The 20,311-nt window shown below is 38.6% G+C and overlaps 2 protein-coding genes across 2 annotated transcripts in view; both read left to right on the top strand.

The window, feature by feature from the left end:
- LOC135480683 (V-type proton ATPase subunit G-like) overlaps positions 1-20,311 on the top strand; it is a 141,020-nt gene that overhangs the window by 22,346 nt on the left and 98,363 nt on the right. The gene's annotated exons all lie outside the window — the stretch shown is intronic.
- LOC135480197 (14 kDa phosphohistidine phosphatase-like) lies at positions 1,860-18,134 on the top strand. Its single transcript, XM_064759967.1, has 3 exons — positions 1,860-2,287; positions 15,285-15,409; positions 17,847-18,134. Exons 1-3 carry the CDS (start codon positions 2,092-2,094, stop codon positions 17,940-17,942), a joined length of 417 nt encoding a protein of 138 aa, XP_064616037.1. The 5' UTR covers positions 1,860-2,091; the 3' UTR covers positions 17,943-18,134.

The following is a 20,311-nucleotide window of genomic DNA, read 5'->3' as shown; positions in this document are numbered from 1 at the left end:
TTACTCTGTTCAACATGTTCAACCCGAAACCGATGGCTTGCCTTTGTGACATATGTAACTTTTATTCCGAATTGCTGCCACCTGCTGTGATATTGCGAAGAAATTATAAAGCGTATGAACTTACAACACTTTCGATACTTTTTTTGTTGAATTACTGACAGCCAGTAAAGAAGTTTTTAAGGATGTAATCTCGGACAGTTCTACGCCACGGAGAATATAATCTACAAACAGGACCGAAGTGGAGCAGCTGTAGATTGGTGATCTATAGGCCTACAGTTAAATGACCTGTTAAAATGGATGCATGCTCGATCGAGTTCTGTATTCAGCCAGCTAGAATGCCAAATTTGTTAAGGTGTGAATCTAAATATGTGCATAAAAAGTTATTTGCTGACTAATTTTGAACTGTCAGAACGTTATATCTGAACGTGAGTCCAGGTTATCAGCTTCCCTTGACTTGCCCATTGATTTATTTATTTGACTAGTGTTTTACGCCGTGCTAAAGAATATTTCACTTATACGACGGCGACCAGCATTGTGGTGGGAGGAAATCAGACAGAGCCCGGGAGAGTTGACAGACTCTGATAAAGGTCATTTGTTGCAAGCCTCGTTTTCTGATGTACGGTTCAATGACCGGATGGAAAACCCGGATGAGAGGGTACCAAGGCAGCCGTAAATGCTGATTGCATGAGAACTAGCCCATATATTGAGCCAAAGTCAACAGATTCGGGAACAAGAGATTCTTAGCTGTTGATGCATGCTAAATTTACAGTAATTACTCATACTCCAAATTTACGGAATATTTCCATCTTCTCAACCAAACCACAAGATCATGAAATATAAGGGACAATAATGTAGAAACCAAAGCAATTAAGCAGAGTAGTAAATAACTGATAAAAGATCAAACGACAATTTGTTGATATCGTTTGGCCCACAGAATTTTCAAAAATGTACAGAGTTAAAAATCTATGGGTCAGTTAAAATACATTGGGACGTGCTGGAATATCATCCAGTGCCGTCAGTGTCACAACACATCTATTATTTAATTATTTTTAACGGGATATAAATATGAATTCCTCTTATTGATAATTTGGATGTTTATCAAAACCAATCAAAATTTGTCCTGGTGGGTTAATACATTAGTAAGACGGGTCAAATGCGATAAAAGATATCAAAGTAACAATTAACACCTGACCAAAACTTTCGTCATTTGTACGGCAGTGCTGTAAGAATTAACAGGGTACTACAGGTTTATCTTATTTACATAAGGAATTGTTTTAGCAACCCTCACAATAAGAAAATTTGTTTATATATGGCATTATAAAATATATATACCAGCTTAGAAACATTATTGAAGTCTGTTTATCTACACTGGTCTTTACTAATATAAAATAATATTAAAAACTTTCGATCAAACTTAAATAATAATGTGGGCTGCATGTCTGTGGCATTAGCAGCTAAAAATTTATAATTTACACATTCCCAGTTTCATTGCATACAAAGATTAATTGAAAACATTTTGACATCATTGTTACCAACCCACGCATTTATCAAAACTGCAGAGGCTACTTTGCGTGTGAGCAATAGATTGATTATCTCCCCTGATCAGGCACTTTTGCAGCCTTCGCTTCGAGTTGCCCTTCGATCTACTGGCCAAGATAAATGTACTAAAATCAATGATTGATTGCACAAATTTAGCATGTATGGATAGCTAAGAATCTCTCCTTTCCAAATCCGTTGAGACTGGCTCAATTTATGCCATAGTTGTTATGCAATCGACATTTATAGCTACCTTGGTACCCTCTTATCCGAGTTTTATCCCCATCCGGGTTTTTGATCCAGTCATTAGGCCATACCGTTTTCGGATAGCGAAGTCGAAGAAGTTGGATACTTTGTGGAAACATCATCTATTTGGATGCTGCTGGAGATTTTAAGAAGTAGATCCAGCGTGATTCTGAAGTGGATCACTCCATAAAGTAATTTTAAACTGAAAGGGTACAGTGTGAGTTTAAGCGACTTTTGGTGTGTTCGTTCGGAGGCGAGTTGGCCTCGCTAAGTTCTTTGCTTCCACAGATCGCGCGGACATTCGGCGCCATGGCGGGCACGGGAGTTGCAGCTTCTACCATCCAGTCACCGGGCTCATTCAAAAACCCCAAACTGCAAGCCGTCATTGACGTCGACATTGACAAAAATGGAAAGATGAAATATATTTTGTTGAAAATACACGACCCTGACAAGGACAGAGAATTTAAACACGTGGTTCGAGGGTACACGAGATTTGAGTATCATTGTAAGTACCGGTATAATACAGGGTATCTCAGAAGTCGTGCACCATCCTGATTTTCATTTTTTTCTGTGTTTCAGATTTAATAGTGATTCTAATATTTTTCTCTCTTTGAGAGTTATTTATGGCTCATGAACTAACAGTACAAGAAATAGCTGAATTGGTTTTTATGTTTGGAAGAAATGGGGCAACACACCGCTGTGTAGCTCAACTGGGATGTGGGCGACTTCTGGGACACCCTGTATATCACATGTAGCTTTGTCATAGTTCTTTAGAGCAGTGTACGTACTGATAGTATACGTAATCACAGCCATACAGAGATTATGTACTTCTTCGTTTATTATGATGGTTCATGTTTTGTTTGTTAGTCAGACAGCTTCATGGAAGGTTACTAAATTTGTATTGCAGTTTTCACCTGGAAACATTATATGCACGACGTGTATAATAATTACCTTTTACTTTTTAGTATTAAATGTACCTATAGGTTGTTATCTCCCACTATAATGCTGGCTGCCTCCCTCATATAAATGAAGTATTCTTGACTACAGCGTATCACACCAATAAAATAAATGGGAGTTGTATAGACTAGGGTAATATTTACGTGTTGATTTCCACATGCATTCTGACATCATCCCCCCTCCCCCCCCCCCCACAGTCACATGCTTTTACTGATTTTTCAGTGGTTAAAATTGAATGAGGAGATGTTCAATGTGCATACAGATAAAAACAGCATAAATAAGATGTTCATCATTCTAGTTTCGGTCACGTGTCACTGTTATACATGAGATTTCTACGTTTTATTATTCGCGGATCATACATTTTTCACAGGATTTCCGTAATTTGATGTGATACGCTCTGGGTTTGAACTTCCATCAGACAGGGTGTCAGGTTTTTAGACGTCTTTAAAAAGACAGATGAATATGGTAATGGTTGAATGCGCATGAGCGTGTGTCCATGGAGGTAGAATAGAAGGAGGCACTACTCAGCTTGGTTACAGTTGACTGATCCGCTGAAAGCGTGCTGGTCTGTTGAGTTATGAAAAGGTTTAATGCAGTCGTGTCCCACTTTGATGTACATTATACATTACCGATGATCAGTTAGACTCAACCAGAAAAGGAGCCTTCTCCAAAGAACACATAAATTGTTTATGTATGTATCATTTTTCCTTTTACGTAACCAAGAACGGTTCTAAATTGCTTATAAAATGGTTTATGAGCACATGTTTGATTCCCAGCTGTACGAGCGAGACTTGGTTAGATAGTTACTGTGGTCTGATAAAGACTGTGCTGTAAAACTTTTTTTCTTATTTTTAAATACTTTCTGATCAATTGAGCAAAATAAAATTTTATGTGAAAGTAGATAACATATCAAGTCATTGACTGCATAAGTGAATAGGACGTTGAAAGCACATTTTCAGAGATGATCAGAGTAAAAAATCCTTCAAAGGCCCATTGGATTAACATTAGAAAGACTCAGAAAATCATAATATTGCCTGTTTTTGACAGAGTAGTGATCTACTTTCCGAACAGCTTTCGTAAAAAAGATTACGCCAACCAAAAGAGCTAAATGAAACCAAATAAGATAAACTGGTAGGAATGCATGAACAAGAAACAAACATGTACATTATAAGATTTATCGAATCTTATACAATAAGCTGATAAATCCATTAAATTCAGTAACTGTAGATCAACATTTGTAACCATATAGGCCCCATAATTCTTGGAGATTTTGTTCCTTAGTGCAAAGAGACCTTAAAGGACGCTAATGAAAGAACCATCAACAACTCACATGACTTTCATAGAAACTTTAATATTACGCGTGTACGTGTATTTTCTGCTTTGTGTGATTCCAAGGTCAAGATGCCAACCAGTCCTTTCTTTGTCTTCTTGATCTGCTTATTTGCCAATATACAACTGGTTTCGATGTTCAGAACATTTATTTATTTTAATTACAACCAAAAAACCACAAACAGAAGTACACAAACTCACAGGTGTTGTTGGCAGATGTCTGCGAGCTTGACTTACATGTAAGTCTTTATCAAAACATGTGTCTTGTCTGTTCGCCTGCGACAGCCTTGCGAGAGCTCTTGCACCTAGGTCTGACCAAGCCAGACAGCTCTAATCTCCTGTCACAACACAGAGCGGGCCCCATGGTATCGATATCGTACATTTTGAAGCCTCATATTTGTGCCTTCTTCTATTCTACCTCCATGGTGTGTCACCTGTTTTTGTCATGTGAACTACATGTGAAAAGGGTCTCCCCCCATATTTTGGCCAGCCTCATTCTGGGAAGCGGGAATGGAATTGACGTAAGTAGTTACACATAAATATTACCCTAATCTTTACAATTTCCCAAATAAATAAATAATAGATATCATTATAAATGATCAAAGCATCTGGCGTGATTAGATGATGTATATTGTATTGAATTAATGACTCATAGCTGTTTAATACACAGATTGAACAGGTTAGTCCTTGTCGTCTGAGATTGCTCTTATGTTAGGTTTTGGCAAAATTTTGTTCGGCAAAGGATGGCCCCAAACCAAGGTCAGAGCGTACTCCACATACAAACCTGATGCAATTGCCCTGGCAGTCTCTCACGACGTTAAAGACAAAAATCACTTTCAGATATGTCTCCCAGGCCTTAGGTTTGTAGACACTTGCGTCCATTAACTTTTTGTGTGTTGATTTATAATAAACACATCGTCAGTCTGTTTATTTCTCGGCTCCATGAATCTAAGATTCCTTGGTGATGCTCAAAGATAATGGCAGTACTCACAGCCTCGACATATTTGGCGAGAGCAGGTGACTGCATCAGCTTTTTAAATGGAATGCGCTCTGATGTTGATTTGGGGTCATCCTTGGCCAAACAAAAATTTTGGCAAACTGATGATGTGGGAAGTGACACAGTGGTTGTAATTACCAGTCAAGGACACAAGGTTCAAACCTGGCCTTGCACAGTGTAAATCTGTAACTTATCCTCAGTTTGTTTGTGGTCTAATGTTGACCACTTGTCTTGCTATGCATGTTTGTACCTTTCTTAGGCACTCCTCTATCGATAAAACTGAATGCCTTCGTATAAACTTCTTGAGTGAAGAGTAACCCTGCAGTAATCTGATTACATACGGTCTAAAGTTCCAAATTTACACTGTCCTATACAATATGAATAAGTTTCTGAACTTTCTGATTTGACACATAGCCATATTACCATTTCTGCTGACTGGCTCAAAACTACTACTATTACTTTGATAAATGAGTAGAGCCAAATACATGTACCTGAGGCGTCGATCCCCGTTAGCCATTTCTTCTGTTAGCTTGATGTACCATGACCAGGTCCTTAAACCTTTAGTACTTATAGCCAGATCTGTATAATTTTCCAGGTTGTGCCCCACTTCTGTAAAAACAAATTAAAGCCCCAATTGTAGCAAATTGTGTACTGAAGCCTTGAAAAATGCCAAGGTCACTGGAGTTATTGTGATGAGCCAGGAGGTAATCTCAGAAACCACAGACATTGTCTCATCATTTGCCTCTATTTGATTCACACACATTCTGTTATCTTAAGAATGCACAATATGATTTTAACGGACACCTGAAACAATTTCTTGACAAAAGCATGGGGCCCCTACTTCACAAACGCCGTGGAAAATACATGCACTTAACCCTACCAGCTTTGTGAAACAGAACCCAGACTCCAATGGTCAACCTTGTATAGTTTTGGCAGTGGTATAGAGCAAGTGTAGGAGCAGAAGTAGTGTTACCTGACTGAACGCTGAAGTAACATTTAAAGAAAGGTTATGTAAGGCCTTCACACTTCAAGTGCAGCTTCTACAACTTTTTAAGGCATCTAAGTCTTCGTTTATTTCACCATTTGAACAATAGAATTTGTTTGATTTCTGATATTTTGATTTAGATGTGTAAGCCTAATAACTGTTCAGCCTGTGGCAGTGTAATATGACTGGGTATGATTGAAGTCTGCCACATGGCATCCCAGTGAGCAGCACCATAAAAGTGTGGCTTTAACATGTATGTCCAGCATGTTAATCCAAACAATGAACAGTGAGAATCTGAGAAGGTTCTGAGAATCGTAATACCATTATGACCACTTTTGACATCTTCCAGCCAAACTGCCTTAGTTGATAAGGCATCTACAAGGCTGAAAATTACAGTGATTCCATGTCATGTACAGTGATTATGATCTGACTGTCCTGGTAATCGTCAACAAATAATAGGTCCAGGTACCAGTTACTGTTGCTTACATGTACATTTGTAAACAAAATGTCCTTAAAGCACCAGCTCACTGCAGCTATCAGGCTGTTGACGAATGATGTGGCGTGTTCAAATCCCACTCGTTTTGTTTCAGCTGCAGCTTTCAGTCAGGAGGTGTGTCAGGTATCTAGCGATTCTGTGAAGGTTGGTGCTTTCCTCCGGGCTGGCACTTTGCCCTTCTCCACTCATAAGTCTGGCTACCATTGTACATGTGGTAGTAGGATTTTAAACTCAAATAAGCAATGAATCATCTGAATAATACAGCTTCTGCATTTAGATCATAGAACAGTTGGATTATGTTTTCGTTTATTTAAGTCAAGGACAGTTTCTCCTAATATCAAGGAGGAGCATTTGGTTGTTAATTTTTGACCTAAGATGTACATTGTAAATCTTTCCTGAATTATTGCATCAGTTCTGATCCTGTCAGATTTCTGTAAATGTTGAAATGACTGTTGTTAATTGTGGTGTTGTACATGTGTACTCGTATGTGTACAGCATATAGCATGTAATATGTCAGCCCTGGAGCCTGCTGAACATCTGGTCAGCATTCTCCTGTATACTCCACCCAGCCAGCCGCATTGATGCAGGAGAGGTATATTGTAGACAGAGAGCTGTGTGTCTGTAAGACAAGCTGATGTGGGTTAGCTGGCCCACCATGATCTATCCACAGGGGACGACTGACTAGGCAATGAGAGTTCTTCATTAGCTTGTGTATGGATGTGTAAACACTGCTATCACATAGCCTTACCTCAGTACTGGGTCTGTATGCTCCTGCTGTCAAAATGTCATACATGGTGTGATGCACACAGAGCAAATGTTGCTCTCTTATTATTACATTTTGCGTGCTTACACACATGCACATGTAGCTTGTATGTGTGTACAGTTGTTTATTTACTACCTTTATTCCTCGACATTTTCTCACATGAAACAACAACTTTTAACATGATTTATGCATCTTTTTGATTTGACTTTGGAGACAAAAACTCCACTGGTTGGATGAACAATTTCATGGCTTCAAGATGCGTCCGCTTCTGGAGCGGTAGATCCAAGATCAGTCCTGGGTTGAGTCACACCCAAGAACTTAAAAGAAGAAGTTGTAACTACCTCGCTTGGCATTCAGCGTGAAGGGGATAGTGCAACGACTGATAGGCCCGTATCAATATAATGGTTCAGGCGGGACACCTTACTTGCCTTCGGTAAGACGTCTCGGTGAAGCAGCACTAGATAAAAGAGCGGTGGAAATCCGTCTTGCAACAAGGAGGCATAGTACATGCATTCTAAGGATTCCTTCGTTGTCATATGACTGAAAAATTGTTATGTAAAACGTGAAACCCCAAGCACTCACTCGCTCACAGCTTCAAGAAAGTGTTTTTTATATCTACAGAAAATAATCCCATGAGAATATGGTTGAATAAACATCTTGCATATTTAGCTATGTGGCAGTTCTCAGTTACATGCCGCTGTACACTTAAGCTCACCATTGATGTTGGTGATCCTGTCAGTGAGTGTTGCCCAAAAAGTTGGTATATCAGGGAATCATGTAAAGAACAATATGGTTTTCACAGCTAAAGAAGGGGAGATAACCTATACAACAGATGCATATGGTATCGGCTGCAGGATACGGGAATATGTATATTCTCCATGTGACCATTGTTGTCCAGTGTAAACGAAGTACATTTGTACATATGTCTCTTAAATGTGGAATACATTTCCGTTACCTGCTCTGTTTACTAAGCTATCTCCTTTTGTTAGGCTGTTAAATTCATGTCGCTGCTGAAACAATTCAGCAATGCTGCCAATACTGTCATTTATGAGACAACTCATATACTGAAACCATATGTTTTCATGTCCTGTTACTGAGCAACAGTGTGACTGATTTAGTATATCACTTCAGTGACATCATTGTTTTCATTGCCAAATAAAGGGAGATAAGTAGTTGTATCTCATCAGCTGCAGGATACTATTAGTTACATGGCTACTGAGTGATAGGATACGCAAATATATGGTGTCAGTGCAGAGCTCAATTAGAGGCAGAGAGGATTATTGACACCATATATTTGCGTATCCTATCACTCAATAGCCATGTAACGAATGTTACATGGTATGTATGGTTCAGTGTGCAGAAGCAGCATACTGAAGGTCTAGGGTTACCCTTGGGCACTGGCATGGTTCTATTCCAAATTACCTTTACACACACCTGTAGATTCTGTCAAGCAGTTGAATAAGCATATTATAATGTACTTTTCATTACCACACGTTTGTTAAATTATATTATTATATTACAGTTAATACACAGAAATTTTCATTACAAAACTAAAGGATTGATTTTATTACGTGATATGGAAAATTTTCTTTCAATTAGGCATGATATTACGCGATATTTCTATTATATTTCACAATGAGTGTTGCATAACTTAGTAACATTTTACTTCATAACACACTGTAACAGGCCCACATATAAATGGTGTGTGTTTTGTGGCTTCTTGTAGTCTCCAGACCTGAAACTTAAGGCTTTCTTGAGGTATATTTACGTATAGACAGAAAATGAATTGGGGGCCTCCGTGTCCGAAGGTTTTAGCACACCAGCGCGGCATAATAACCCAGGAGCCTCTCACATATGGGGTCGCTGTGTGATAAGTCCAGCTCATGCTGGCTTCCTCTCCAGCCGTACGTGGGCAGGTCTGTTAGCAGCCTGCAGGTGGTCATGGGTTTCCATTCCTCGAACCATAATACTGGTGCCCATCGTATAAGTAAAATGCATGTTCTTGATTACAGCATAAAACACCAGTCAAATAAATAAGAAAAATGAATTGTTGTATGAATACATGATGAGATGTGATGATATGTGATGAACATTGTGATACGTGATGTACATGATGATACATGATGTACATGATCATACGTGATGTACATGATACGGGAGGATATATCATGTACATGGTGATGTATGATGTACGAGATGATACATGATATATGATGTACATGATGATATATGATGTACATGGTGATATATGATGTACGAGATGATATATGATGTACACGATAATATGTGATGATATATGATGTACATGATGATGTATGATGTACATGATGATGTATGATGTACATGATGATATATGATGTACATGGTGATATATGATGTACGAGATGATATATGATGTACATGATAATATGTGATGATATATGATGTACATGATGATGTATGATGTACATGATGATGTATGATGTACATGATGATATATGATGTACATGGTGATATATGATGTACGAGATGATATATGATGTACATGATAATATGTGATGATATATGATGTACATGATGATGTATGATGTACATGATGATGTATGATGTACATGATGATATATGATGTACATGTGCATGAATGATTCATTGATTTGCATCATGTACTTGTAGTGGTATAAACAGATAGGTTTTGTGTTGCCCATGTACCTGTGCTGTACCCACACCTCTACAGATAGTTCTTGGGATGTTTGGGGGTAACATGTTGTGATACTTCAGAACACTTCCAGTGCAGAGCCTAGATGCTTCCCTGGGAATATCTGTGAGATGATTCATTCAGTATGCTATGAGCCAGAAAAACTCACTGGTCTGCCACTCAGACACTGTCAGCAGTTTGCACAGGAAATGTATACTGGTATATATGTAGAGTGTATATTTGTACTTACCATTGTATCAGTATGTGAACTGTATCCTACTTGAACAATAGATGCCTATGTAATACTGTACACTAAATAACCATAAATTTCGTCCATGACTAACGCCCATTTTTTTTTTTTCATTCTGAGGGCTCTATTGATTTTAGAAAGTTGTTTTGAGGTCAGCTGGGAACATTGGATAATATTCTACTGGAAAATTTTAAGTTTCAGCACCAGAAATTTAGGGTAATACGCACATGTGCGGCATAGATACCAAGGCAAGTCCAGCTCATGCTGGCTTCCTCTCCAGCCGTACGTGGGAAGGTCTGTCAGCAACCTGCGGATGGTCAAGGTTCCCCCAAGCTCTGCTCGGTTTCCTCCCACCATAATGCTGGCTGCTGTCCTATAAGTGAAATATTCTTGAGTACGGCATCAAACACAAATCAAATAAATATATAAATAAATAGATGCCGAGGTTACTTGAATATTGTCATTTGTTTGTTTTCTGCAGAAGAAGAAAAAAATTCTGCCCAAGTGATAATCGTGGATCAGTCAACAATAAATGTATGTGTATGTGTACATTTATTTGTTTATTTGGTTGTTGTTTAACGCCGTACTCAAGAATTTTTCACATCTACAATGGCAGTCAGCTTTACGAGTGGAAGAAACTGGTGAGCCCAGGGTAAATGACAGACCTTTGGCAAGTTAGTGACTGACTTTCCTACATGTAAGTGCTGTACAGATGTGCACACCAAATCCATATGGGTGCGAGGCAAATGGTCTTCAGCTAATAATAGACTGATCAAACAGCCACACCACAGTGGTCACCTGCTTATTATCATTAAGGCACCACGAGTAGTGAGAGCAGGGGGATCTTCAAATTCCATGTCCAAGACTGGGCTAGTTTATCAGTGGAGGAAGGCCCATTGAACATGTGTCATTGGAGGAAGGCCCATTGAACATGTGTCAGTGGAGGAAGGCCCATTGAACATGTGTCGGTGGAGGAAGGCCCATTGAACATGTATCAGTGGAGGAAGGCCCATTGGACATGTATCAGTGGAGGAAGGCCCATTGAACATGTGTCCGTGGAGGAAGGCTCATTGAATGTGTCAGTGGAGGAAGGCCCATTGAACATGTGTCCGTGGAGCAAGGCCCATTGAACATGTATCAGTGGAGGAAGGCCCATTGGACATGTATCAGTGGAGGAAGGCCCATTGAACATGGGTCCGTGGAGGAAGGCCCATTGAACATGTATCAGTGGAGGAAGGCCCATTGGACATGTATCAGTGGAGGAAGGCCCATTGAACATGTCAGTGGAGAAAGGCCCATTGAACATGTGTCAGTGGAGGAAGGCCCATTGAACATGTGTCGGTGGAGCAAGGCCCATTGAACATGTATCAGTGGAGGAAGGCCCATTGGACATGTATCAGTGGAGGAAGGCCCATTGAACATGGGTCCGTGGAGGAAGGCCCATTGAACATGTGTCCGTGGAGGAAGGCCCATTGAATGTGTCCGTGGAGGAAGGCCCAATGAACATATATCAGTGGAGGAAGGCCCATTGAACATGTGTCGGTGGAGGAAGGCCCATTGAACATGTATCAGTGGAGGAAGGCCCATTGAACATGTATCGGTGGAGGAAGGCCCATTGAACATGGGTCCGTGGAGGAAGGCCCATTGAACATGTGTCCGTGGAGGAAGGCCCATTGAACGTGTCAGTGGAGGAAGGCCCATTGAACATGTGTCGGTGGAGGAAAGCCCATTGAACATGTATCAGTGGAGGAAGGCCCATTGGACATGTATCGGTGGAGGAAGGCCCATTGAACATGTGTCGGTGGAGGAAGGCCCATTGAACATGTGTCGGTGGAGGAAGGCCCAATGAACATGTATCAGTGGAGGAAGGCCCATTGAACATGTGTCGGTGGAGCAAGGCCCATTGAACATGTGTCAGTGGAGGAAGGCCCATTGAACATGTATCAGTAGAGGAAGGCCAGTTTTACATCAAAGACATGGATCAAAAGCGCCTTTAATAATGTTATTAATATATATATATATAAAGTTGCTTATGTATGGTACGTGTAACTCCTCCCATGCTTTCAGCCTACTCCAGTTCATACGATCTAGATTAGTACCAGACTGTCATAGCTGTTCAGTATGGTGGTGTCCTAAATGGCACTGCATGTATTAAGCTCAGGATTTGCATGTAATACATTGAAAGCACAATGACATGAGGGGGATGTCCCTTTGTTGATGCCCTGCGTGTGTGTGTTAGCCTAAATTACCAAATTCATGACCTTCATGTCTCTTTTTATGTATTAGAATCCATGTTAAGGTAAATATTAAATGTGACTATTACGTTGAAGCTTGGTATTCGTGTGTCTCCTACAGACGAGCTGTTTGGTATCCTTGGTACCAAGTTTTGCTTACCGGATTCATATGTATGCTGGGGTATGGCATAATGTAACTACATGTATATGTATATGATAAATTAAGGGACCTCGTTTGTCAGTGTACCTGGTTTAGGCTGGTTGTGGTTAGTGAAAAATGTATGCATGTCATTGCACAAGACACCAATACGTAAAATGAATGGATTAGTTGGGCAGCATCTCTTATTGGGCATAGTGTATGGCCTATTGTTACAACAAAGCCCAGTTTAAAAAGTGTTGAGTTTTACAGAAGTAGTTTTAAGTGACAGCTCTAGTGGCCTAATGGTTAGAGCGTCCACCCCAAAGTCATATGAAAGACTTTAAAAATGGTACTTGTTGCTACGCCTGGCACTCAGCACTCAGAGAAAGGAAACCGGACTGGTTGGCCCAGTGCCAGTATAAGGTGACTGGGGAGGGTGTCATGTTTGGTGTCTTCGGCGTATTTCAGTGTTAGCTGCACTTTGGCGACATCGACTCACCCTTCCACTAGAAGTACGAAGTAAAGCCCTCATTGAAAATATCAACAAATCTGACATTGTATTTACATACATGTGTGAGTGTGAATACTGACAGTTGTTGTCTTGGAGGCATCAGGAGTTTGCAGAATAAAATTGTGACTTATCAGGGCTGTAAGTGGGAAGGTCTTGCAGCAACCTGCCACCATAATGCTGGCCGTTGTCGTATGCGTAAAATATTCTTTATTAGTGTGGCGTAAAACGCCAATCAAATAAATAAATAGAAATATCAGTATCTGTACATATACGCACTTGTGAGATTGCTGCTTAAGGGTTTAACAAAGCCATAGCGGTGTTTTGTTATTGTGAAGTACGAAACAAGGTTCGGTGTTATCGGGTTACACTATAAAAACCAAGACGAAGGTGTTATAGTCTATTCCACCCCCAAAAATGAAGAAAATGTGTAAGAAAAAAATGGTTTATTTATACTGCCGTTCACTTTTACTCCCTCTGGAAAAGTCATGTATTTAGACCAATCAGCAATAAACTTAGGCTGTTTGACCCTGTTCTTATTGACGTAGGAAAGTTCGTTGCTTATTATACTGCTTTTGGTGTTTAACAGCAGTTTTAAGGTCAATAAGGTGAACGATGTTATTATTTTAGGTCAAAGGCATACCTTTGTGCTGTTACCCATTCTGGAAACCTTATTTTTGTTCTGTAATTGACCTATAACACAGGTAATAAGTTTTTCTATTTCACACCTGTACAAGGTGGTGTTGTAAAGATTCCAGCCTAGTTATTCTGAATAGCAGTGTAGTGGTCTAAAACATCTTACTCACCGGCAAACCCATTGTTTGTAAACAAGAGGGCTATCAGCATATACAGTAAATAATTAAAAATTTCATTGAGAACAAATATCAAATTGATCACAAATGTGGCGCTCAGTCGGTTAGCGCGCTAGCGCAGCGTAATGACCCAGAAGCCTCTCACCAATGTGGTCGCTGTAAGTTCAAGTCCAGCTCATGCTGGCTTCCTCTCTTGGCTTGCCGTACGTGGGAAGGTCTGCCAGCAACCTACGAATGGTCGTGGGTTTTCCCCTGAGCTCTACCTGGTTTCCTCCCACCATAATGCTGGCCGCCGTAAACACGGCGTAAAACACCAATCAAATAAATAAATAAATAAACAAATGTGGCTATCGCTTAACATGCCCAAATGTGAATCTGTTATGAGATTTATAGTCTTTTGATCACTTTTTCATGTAAATACCAAAATGGCCAAATGTTACAGAAAATACATGTGTGGTAAAAAGTAGACATGTACAATGTATGTTATGTATATTGGATTGTGGTGTTAAATTTGAAAGTCCACTTAAACATGCACTGTTCTAATCGTGACAGTTGCAATACTAACACCTGTATATTTATGCTATTTTTTTTTAAATATATATTTTTCAGTGGCATTTAGAAGTTGAGACAGTCAGCATAATGAGGCTATATGAATGTCTGTACATCATTTTTTGAGACAGTTAACATAATCAGGTTATATGAATGTCTGTACATGATTTTTTGAGACAGTTAACATAATCAGGTTATATGAATGTCTGTACATGATTTTTTGAGACAGTTAACATAATCAGGTTATATGAATGTCTACATGATTTTTTGAGACAGTTAACATAATCAGGTTATATGAATGTCTACATGATTTTTTGAGACAGTTAACATAATCAGGTTATATGAATGTCTGTACATGATTTTTTCGGTATGCATGTGGAGACCCAATTTCTCCTTATTTTTGGGACACCTGTTCTGCTTATTTTATCCAGTATATATGGAATTCTAGTAGGAGTGTTGAGTTTCTTTTTTCTCATATGGTTAGACCATCTAATGAACAAAATACTCCTATCTTCACTTTTGTAAGACTGGTAAAGAAATGTAATATTTTACTTTCAACACTACTAATACTGTATCTCTCCCAAATTTTAGAAGAATTAGGGTACTGCCGTAATACTGTTACCAAAGCATGATGATTCAGTGTTATGGCTGATAACAGTATTAGCACCTATACCAAAATGTCGCTTACAGTATAAGTGTAAGTTCTTATATTACTTGCATGTGTTATTGTATTTTAAAGAGCTAAAGGCCACATATTGCATGGAATTGTATTTGTAAATTCATAAAGTTTTTCTTTTTTGTCCCCTCAGCTGATATATACAATGATGCAGCCCCTAATATTGAAGCTCGAGAACTAGACTGTGAGATTGTGGGGGGTGGCAGATTACAACACGATCACTCCAAGAAATCAATTCATATCTATGGCTACTCTCAGGTTAGTTGGATTTTGTAACATGTGATGTTATTCTTATAACTGGCAATGTACCACTTTATGTACGAGTTTTGATGGTCTTCAAGTTAACCTGAACAAACCTAACAGCACTCGTCATGTTACAGGTTTGTACAAGGCACAATGATTCTTATACAAGAGCTACAGTTATGCTCTTAATAGGTGGTTTGTACAGTAAATGTATGCAGTAGCTAAGTGTGACAGGGGCTCGCATGTGCAGTGGAGGAAGGTCTGAATGTTCAAGGAAGTCCATGTTCATTGATCCAAGCATAACAATGCTGCAATGCCAAAATGACCAGTAATTGATTATCAGTGCCATGTGTTGTGTGATTATCCCACAAACAAACACTCTTTGTTCTGTGCACCAATGCGGTCGCCGTGAGTTCAAGTCCAGGACATGCTGGCTTCCTCTCCGGCCGTACGTGGGAAGGTCTGTCAGCAACCTGCTGATGGTCATGGGTTTCCCCCGGGCTCTGCCTGGTTTCCACCCACCATAATGCTGGCTGCCGTCGTATGAGTGAAATATTCTTGAGTACAGCGTAAAACACCAATCAAATAAATCAAATAAATAAATCTTTGTTCTGTGAAACAGTTTTTCAGTTCGGATTATAACACACACTATAGATATTTACAAGAGACCTAAAACTGAAAATAAAAATTCCAGGCCCCTGAAAAATTGACCAAGTCCTTGAAAATTTCTGTACAACAGCTTAATTTCCAAGTATTTTTTTTGTCAACTTCAGTATGAAATGTGCTGTAACGGCATGCATGGTTTCACTTTCAACATGACACATAACTGGAAATCTGCCCTACATTGGTAAAGTTCATGTCTCAAATAAAGAAATGACTAACTTTTGGGGTATTTAATGGAAAGTTCCTACCCAGAAAAAGTTGATGACTGTGGTATAAGTTTTGCCTCCTACGTGTAGCTATTTGTATTTAAGAGATAAGGAGTTATATGATATGTATGTACTGTATCGTTGAAGGCCTTCAAATGTTCAATCTGTTTTTTGTTCTGCATTGGTTGTTTGGTCACACCTTTTCAGTTACATTCTTGCCTTTGTGTTCTCCGTTGTCTAATCATCACACCAGGTCCATACTCTTTGCTTATTATTCTCTGTGATGGACAGAGAATAATAAGCAAAGAATATGGAATCTTTGTCTATCACCATATGTCAATTACATTCTTTCTCTGTATTCTGCATTGTCTAGATCTAATGCCCATTCCATTCTTTGTTTTTTATTCTCCATTGTCTATTAACCCAAATCATTTGCATTCTTCGTTCTTTATTTTCCACTGTTTATTCTCCACTCTGTCATATTTTCTCCATTGCTAGTTGCATTCCTTGTCCATTAATTGCCCATTGCCTATCCTGTGCTAACTGCATTCTTACCTGTGTTTTCCCTATTGTCTATCACCCTATGTCAGTTGTATTCTTTGTCCATCAGTTGCCCATTGCCTATCCTGTGCTAATTGCATTCTTACCTTTGTTTTCTCTATTGTCTATTACCCTAAGTCAATTGTATTCTTGGTCCATTAATTGCCCATTGCCTATCCTGTGCTAATTGCATTCTTACCTTTGTTTTCTCTATTGTCTATTACCCTAAGTCAGTTGTATTCTTTGTCCATTAATTGCCCATTGCCTATCCTGTGCTAATTGCATTTTTGGCCGTGTTTTCTCTGTTGTCTATCACCCTATGTCAGTTGTATTCTTTGTTTATTCTTCAGTGTTTACAACTTCATCCCATTCTCCTTTTGTTTCACAGCTTGCCACCCATGTTAATTGCAGTCTCTGTTGTTCATTGTCTGTCGTCCTGTGTACTATGCTTTCTTTTGTTTTTTATTTTGCATTGAAAAAAAGGCTTGCTTAGGGCCTAGAACGGTTCTGTCAATTTGTGATACTACACTATAGGTGGACAAAAATTTCTGTTAAAAAAAATTTGTAGCAATTTTATTTGCCATTTCTCATTGCAATAGTATTGTCACTAGGGCCTTTTTCATTATTGTCAAAAGTGTTACAGTAGACAAGTGTCTGCTGAGTGAGCCATGTTTTAAATGAGTCTGACCATAGCTGATTTGAGATCATTTGGAGGTTGACCAGAAATGATTCCTATAACAAAAGTCTTCTTGTATTTATAACATTCAACTCATCGTCTTTTCTGTTCTTAATTTTGGACTTGCTGTGAACAAAAAGTGGGGTGCCAGTGTCTGTAAGGGGTGGTGAATGTGTTATTACAGTGTTATATATTACTGTACATGCTGCAAAGTTTTTCTGAAAATTTTCTATAAATCTTCTTTGTTTTTATGTGTAAAATTCCTATATTTCTTATGTGTTTTTTGTCCAAAGTTGGTTGGGATAACTGTAGTACATGTAAAAAAAATATTGAGTGTGACTTCCATTTTGCCTGTTTTCATTTCCAGGCATATGGACGCGCTGATCACAGAATTACTGCAGCTTTACTGCAGAGGAAATTCCATGAGTATGAGAACATTACATGGTCGAATGATGGATATTAGCTGACAAACTTAAAAGTCTCAAATGTGGTTGACAATTTGAACATTTTTGTCAAAAGATTCTTGAATTCGTTGAAACTTTGAGTTTTGTCTGGCCATGCAAGTCTTTCTTCTTGAACCTTGCATGATCATGTGCTAAAGAGGTGAAGTTGCTTCCCATTGTCAACCCGAGACCTGCCACCAGAGGGCTGGAGGGAAGGATCCCTGTCGTCATGGAAACACCATCATGACTTTGAAGATTGTCTTTCAGGCCTATTCTGACTGATTGTGATGTGTTTAATTTTTTGCTGAATTCAGGCCTGGAGCTTGTTATGTCATTCAGTTATAATAATGCATCTTTTTGTAATCAGATCGGACAAAAGATCTGTCACTTTTGAAGTTGTGTGGATTAGACCATTAGTCTTTGTCACCATTGAGAAATATGGTTGTTTTTGAAATTATGTCAGCATTTGTGTTTCCTCAGTTTTAGGATCATTTTCTTTTAGTTGGACGATCTTAGGTTAAGATGTTTGATATTGTGTATTCAGGTAGTAAATTAAGTTTGTGTGAGTGCTTTGATGTTGTGATGATGTATTAGTCATTAGTTTGGTAGTTTGAAACATACACATCTGCTTACTGTAGCTCGGGCCTTACAAGATTAGGGAAGCTCTGTATATTCTGTGAGTGACATGAGTGATGTAAAGTTTAAATGTTTCAACCTGAAGTCTTTGTTATGTGTCTGTGTAGCTTATTTCTTGTCTTTCAGTAAAATGTCGAAATAAATCCCCTGAAATGGGAGTTCACACAGTGTTAATTAATGTTTGGACCATATTGAAGTGCTCTAGTGGCCAGGAGCCGATTGTTCAAAAGTTAACCCAAGCTAAAATCTTAATACCAGTCCAAATCTACTACAAAACTAATGACCCTTTAGTCCACACTAAAGTTAACACTGGTTTTAAAGTCTTAAATGACAATACACTTTGGAAACAACTGGGCCCAGAGCTATATGCTATGATACATGTGCTGATGCATGTACGATATGCTATGATACATGTACTGATACATGTACAATATGTTATAATACATGTAAGATATGCTATGATACATGTACGTCATGCTATGATACATGTACGATATGCTATGATACATGTACGATATGCTATAATATGTGTACTGATACATGTACGATATGCTATGATACATGTAGAATATGCTATGATACATTGTGAACAGTTGATCATTCTTATGATCCCCAGGGCCTATGAGTTCTGGTTAGGCTGTCATTAAGAATGTGTTTGGTAGGATAAACTGACCGACCCTCTTAAAAAGAATCCAATTCTAAACATTTTGTTGGAGGTCCTTTCTTTCATTTTGCTCTGATTGTTAATTCCTTGAAGATCTCTTTGCCTTTCATTATGAAGAATGAAAGAAAAATTCCCTACCAACTGAGTTACCCCAGCAAAGCGTTCTTTTAATGATGGCTGGGGTGTTACCAGTGTAGTTGTCCAACGACAGTGCACACTTCCTACAGGACAGTTGTGATAAGCAGAATCCCTAAAGCAAGGAACAGGTACATGTTTATCCACATGAATATGCAGTAAAGGATACAGAATCAACACTGATTGGCTGACTCTGGGGATAGGATTTCCTAGGCTAAAGCTTACAGCCAAGGTAATGCATGAATAAATGTGGCATACTTGAAATTCAGGTTAGCTTGTCTCTCACACCAGACAACCCGTCACATTTCTGTCAATCCCTTTGAAGTCTTGTAATAAAATAATTGTGACAGATTTGGGTTTAAAGCCTTGCAGTACGGCAAAATATTTCTTTTCAGGCATTCAGATGTCAACATACTTGTACAAAGTTGTTTGCATTGTTTTGAGCACAGACAAATTTAAGCCTGCACAGGGTTGTTTGCAATAATAAACATATTATTAACAGATTACTGTATGCTGTTTGAAGTTTTTAGTGTCTAGAAACTGGTTTTTTTAATTTTGTGTGGTATGTTTGTGTTTATATGGACGTACATATATTTGTAGTTTCATGTTTTATTATAAAAGAATTTAAATATCTATTTAGAATTAATGTTTTTTGTATTCCTTTCAGTTTTGTTACATCTTTATTTGGTCTTTAGTATTTAATGTTGTATGGTATGAACTTCTTAGAAAAATTGTTTCGTGCTCAAATTCACTACACAGGAAAGAGTTTTAACATCCATTAGGCATAACAGTGAAATTTGAGCTGAGGAAATTTTTTGTCTGTGTTTGGTGAAACTATGGGAAAAAAGGAAATTATTTATTGATTAAAACTTTATTTATAGCTGTGGCAACATTTTTCAGGCGTCTTAATAATATACATGTATTTATATATGTTTTGAAAATGTAGTATTTCTT

This window comes from Liolophura sinensis, chromosome 13 (assembly GCF_032854445.1).
Source record: "Liolophura sinensis isolate JHLJ2023 chromosome 13, CUHK_Ljap_v2, whole genome shotgun sequence".
Classification (NCBI taxonomy): Eukaryota; Metazoa; Mollusca; class Polyplacophora; order Chitonida; family Chitonidae; genus Liolophura; species Liolophura sinensis.
Note: the sequence above shows the minus strand (reverse complement) of the source record. Positions and strands in the feature narration are given on the sequence as shown.

Bases quoted from the DNA above. Each gene is read 5' to 3' on its own strand.
- LOC135480197 (XM_064759967.1), top strand. From the start codon at position 2,092: ATGGCGGGCACGGGAGTTGCAGCTTCTACCATCCAGTCACCGGGCTCA. The intron at 2,288-15,284 runs GTAAGTACCGGT...TTGTCCCCTCAG, and splicing joins CACGAGATTTGAGTATCATT to CTGATATATACAATGATGCA. The intron at 15,410-17,846 runs GTTAGTTGGATT...TTTCATTTCCAG, and splicing joins ATATCTATGGCTACTCTCAG to GCATATGGACGCGCTGATCA.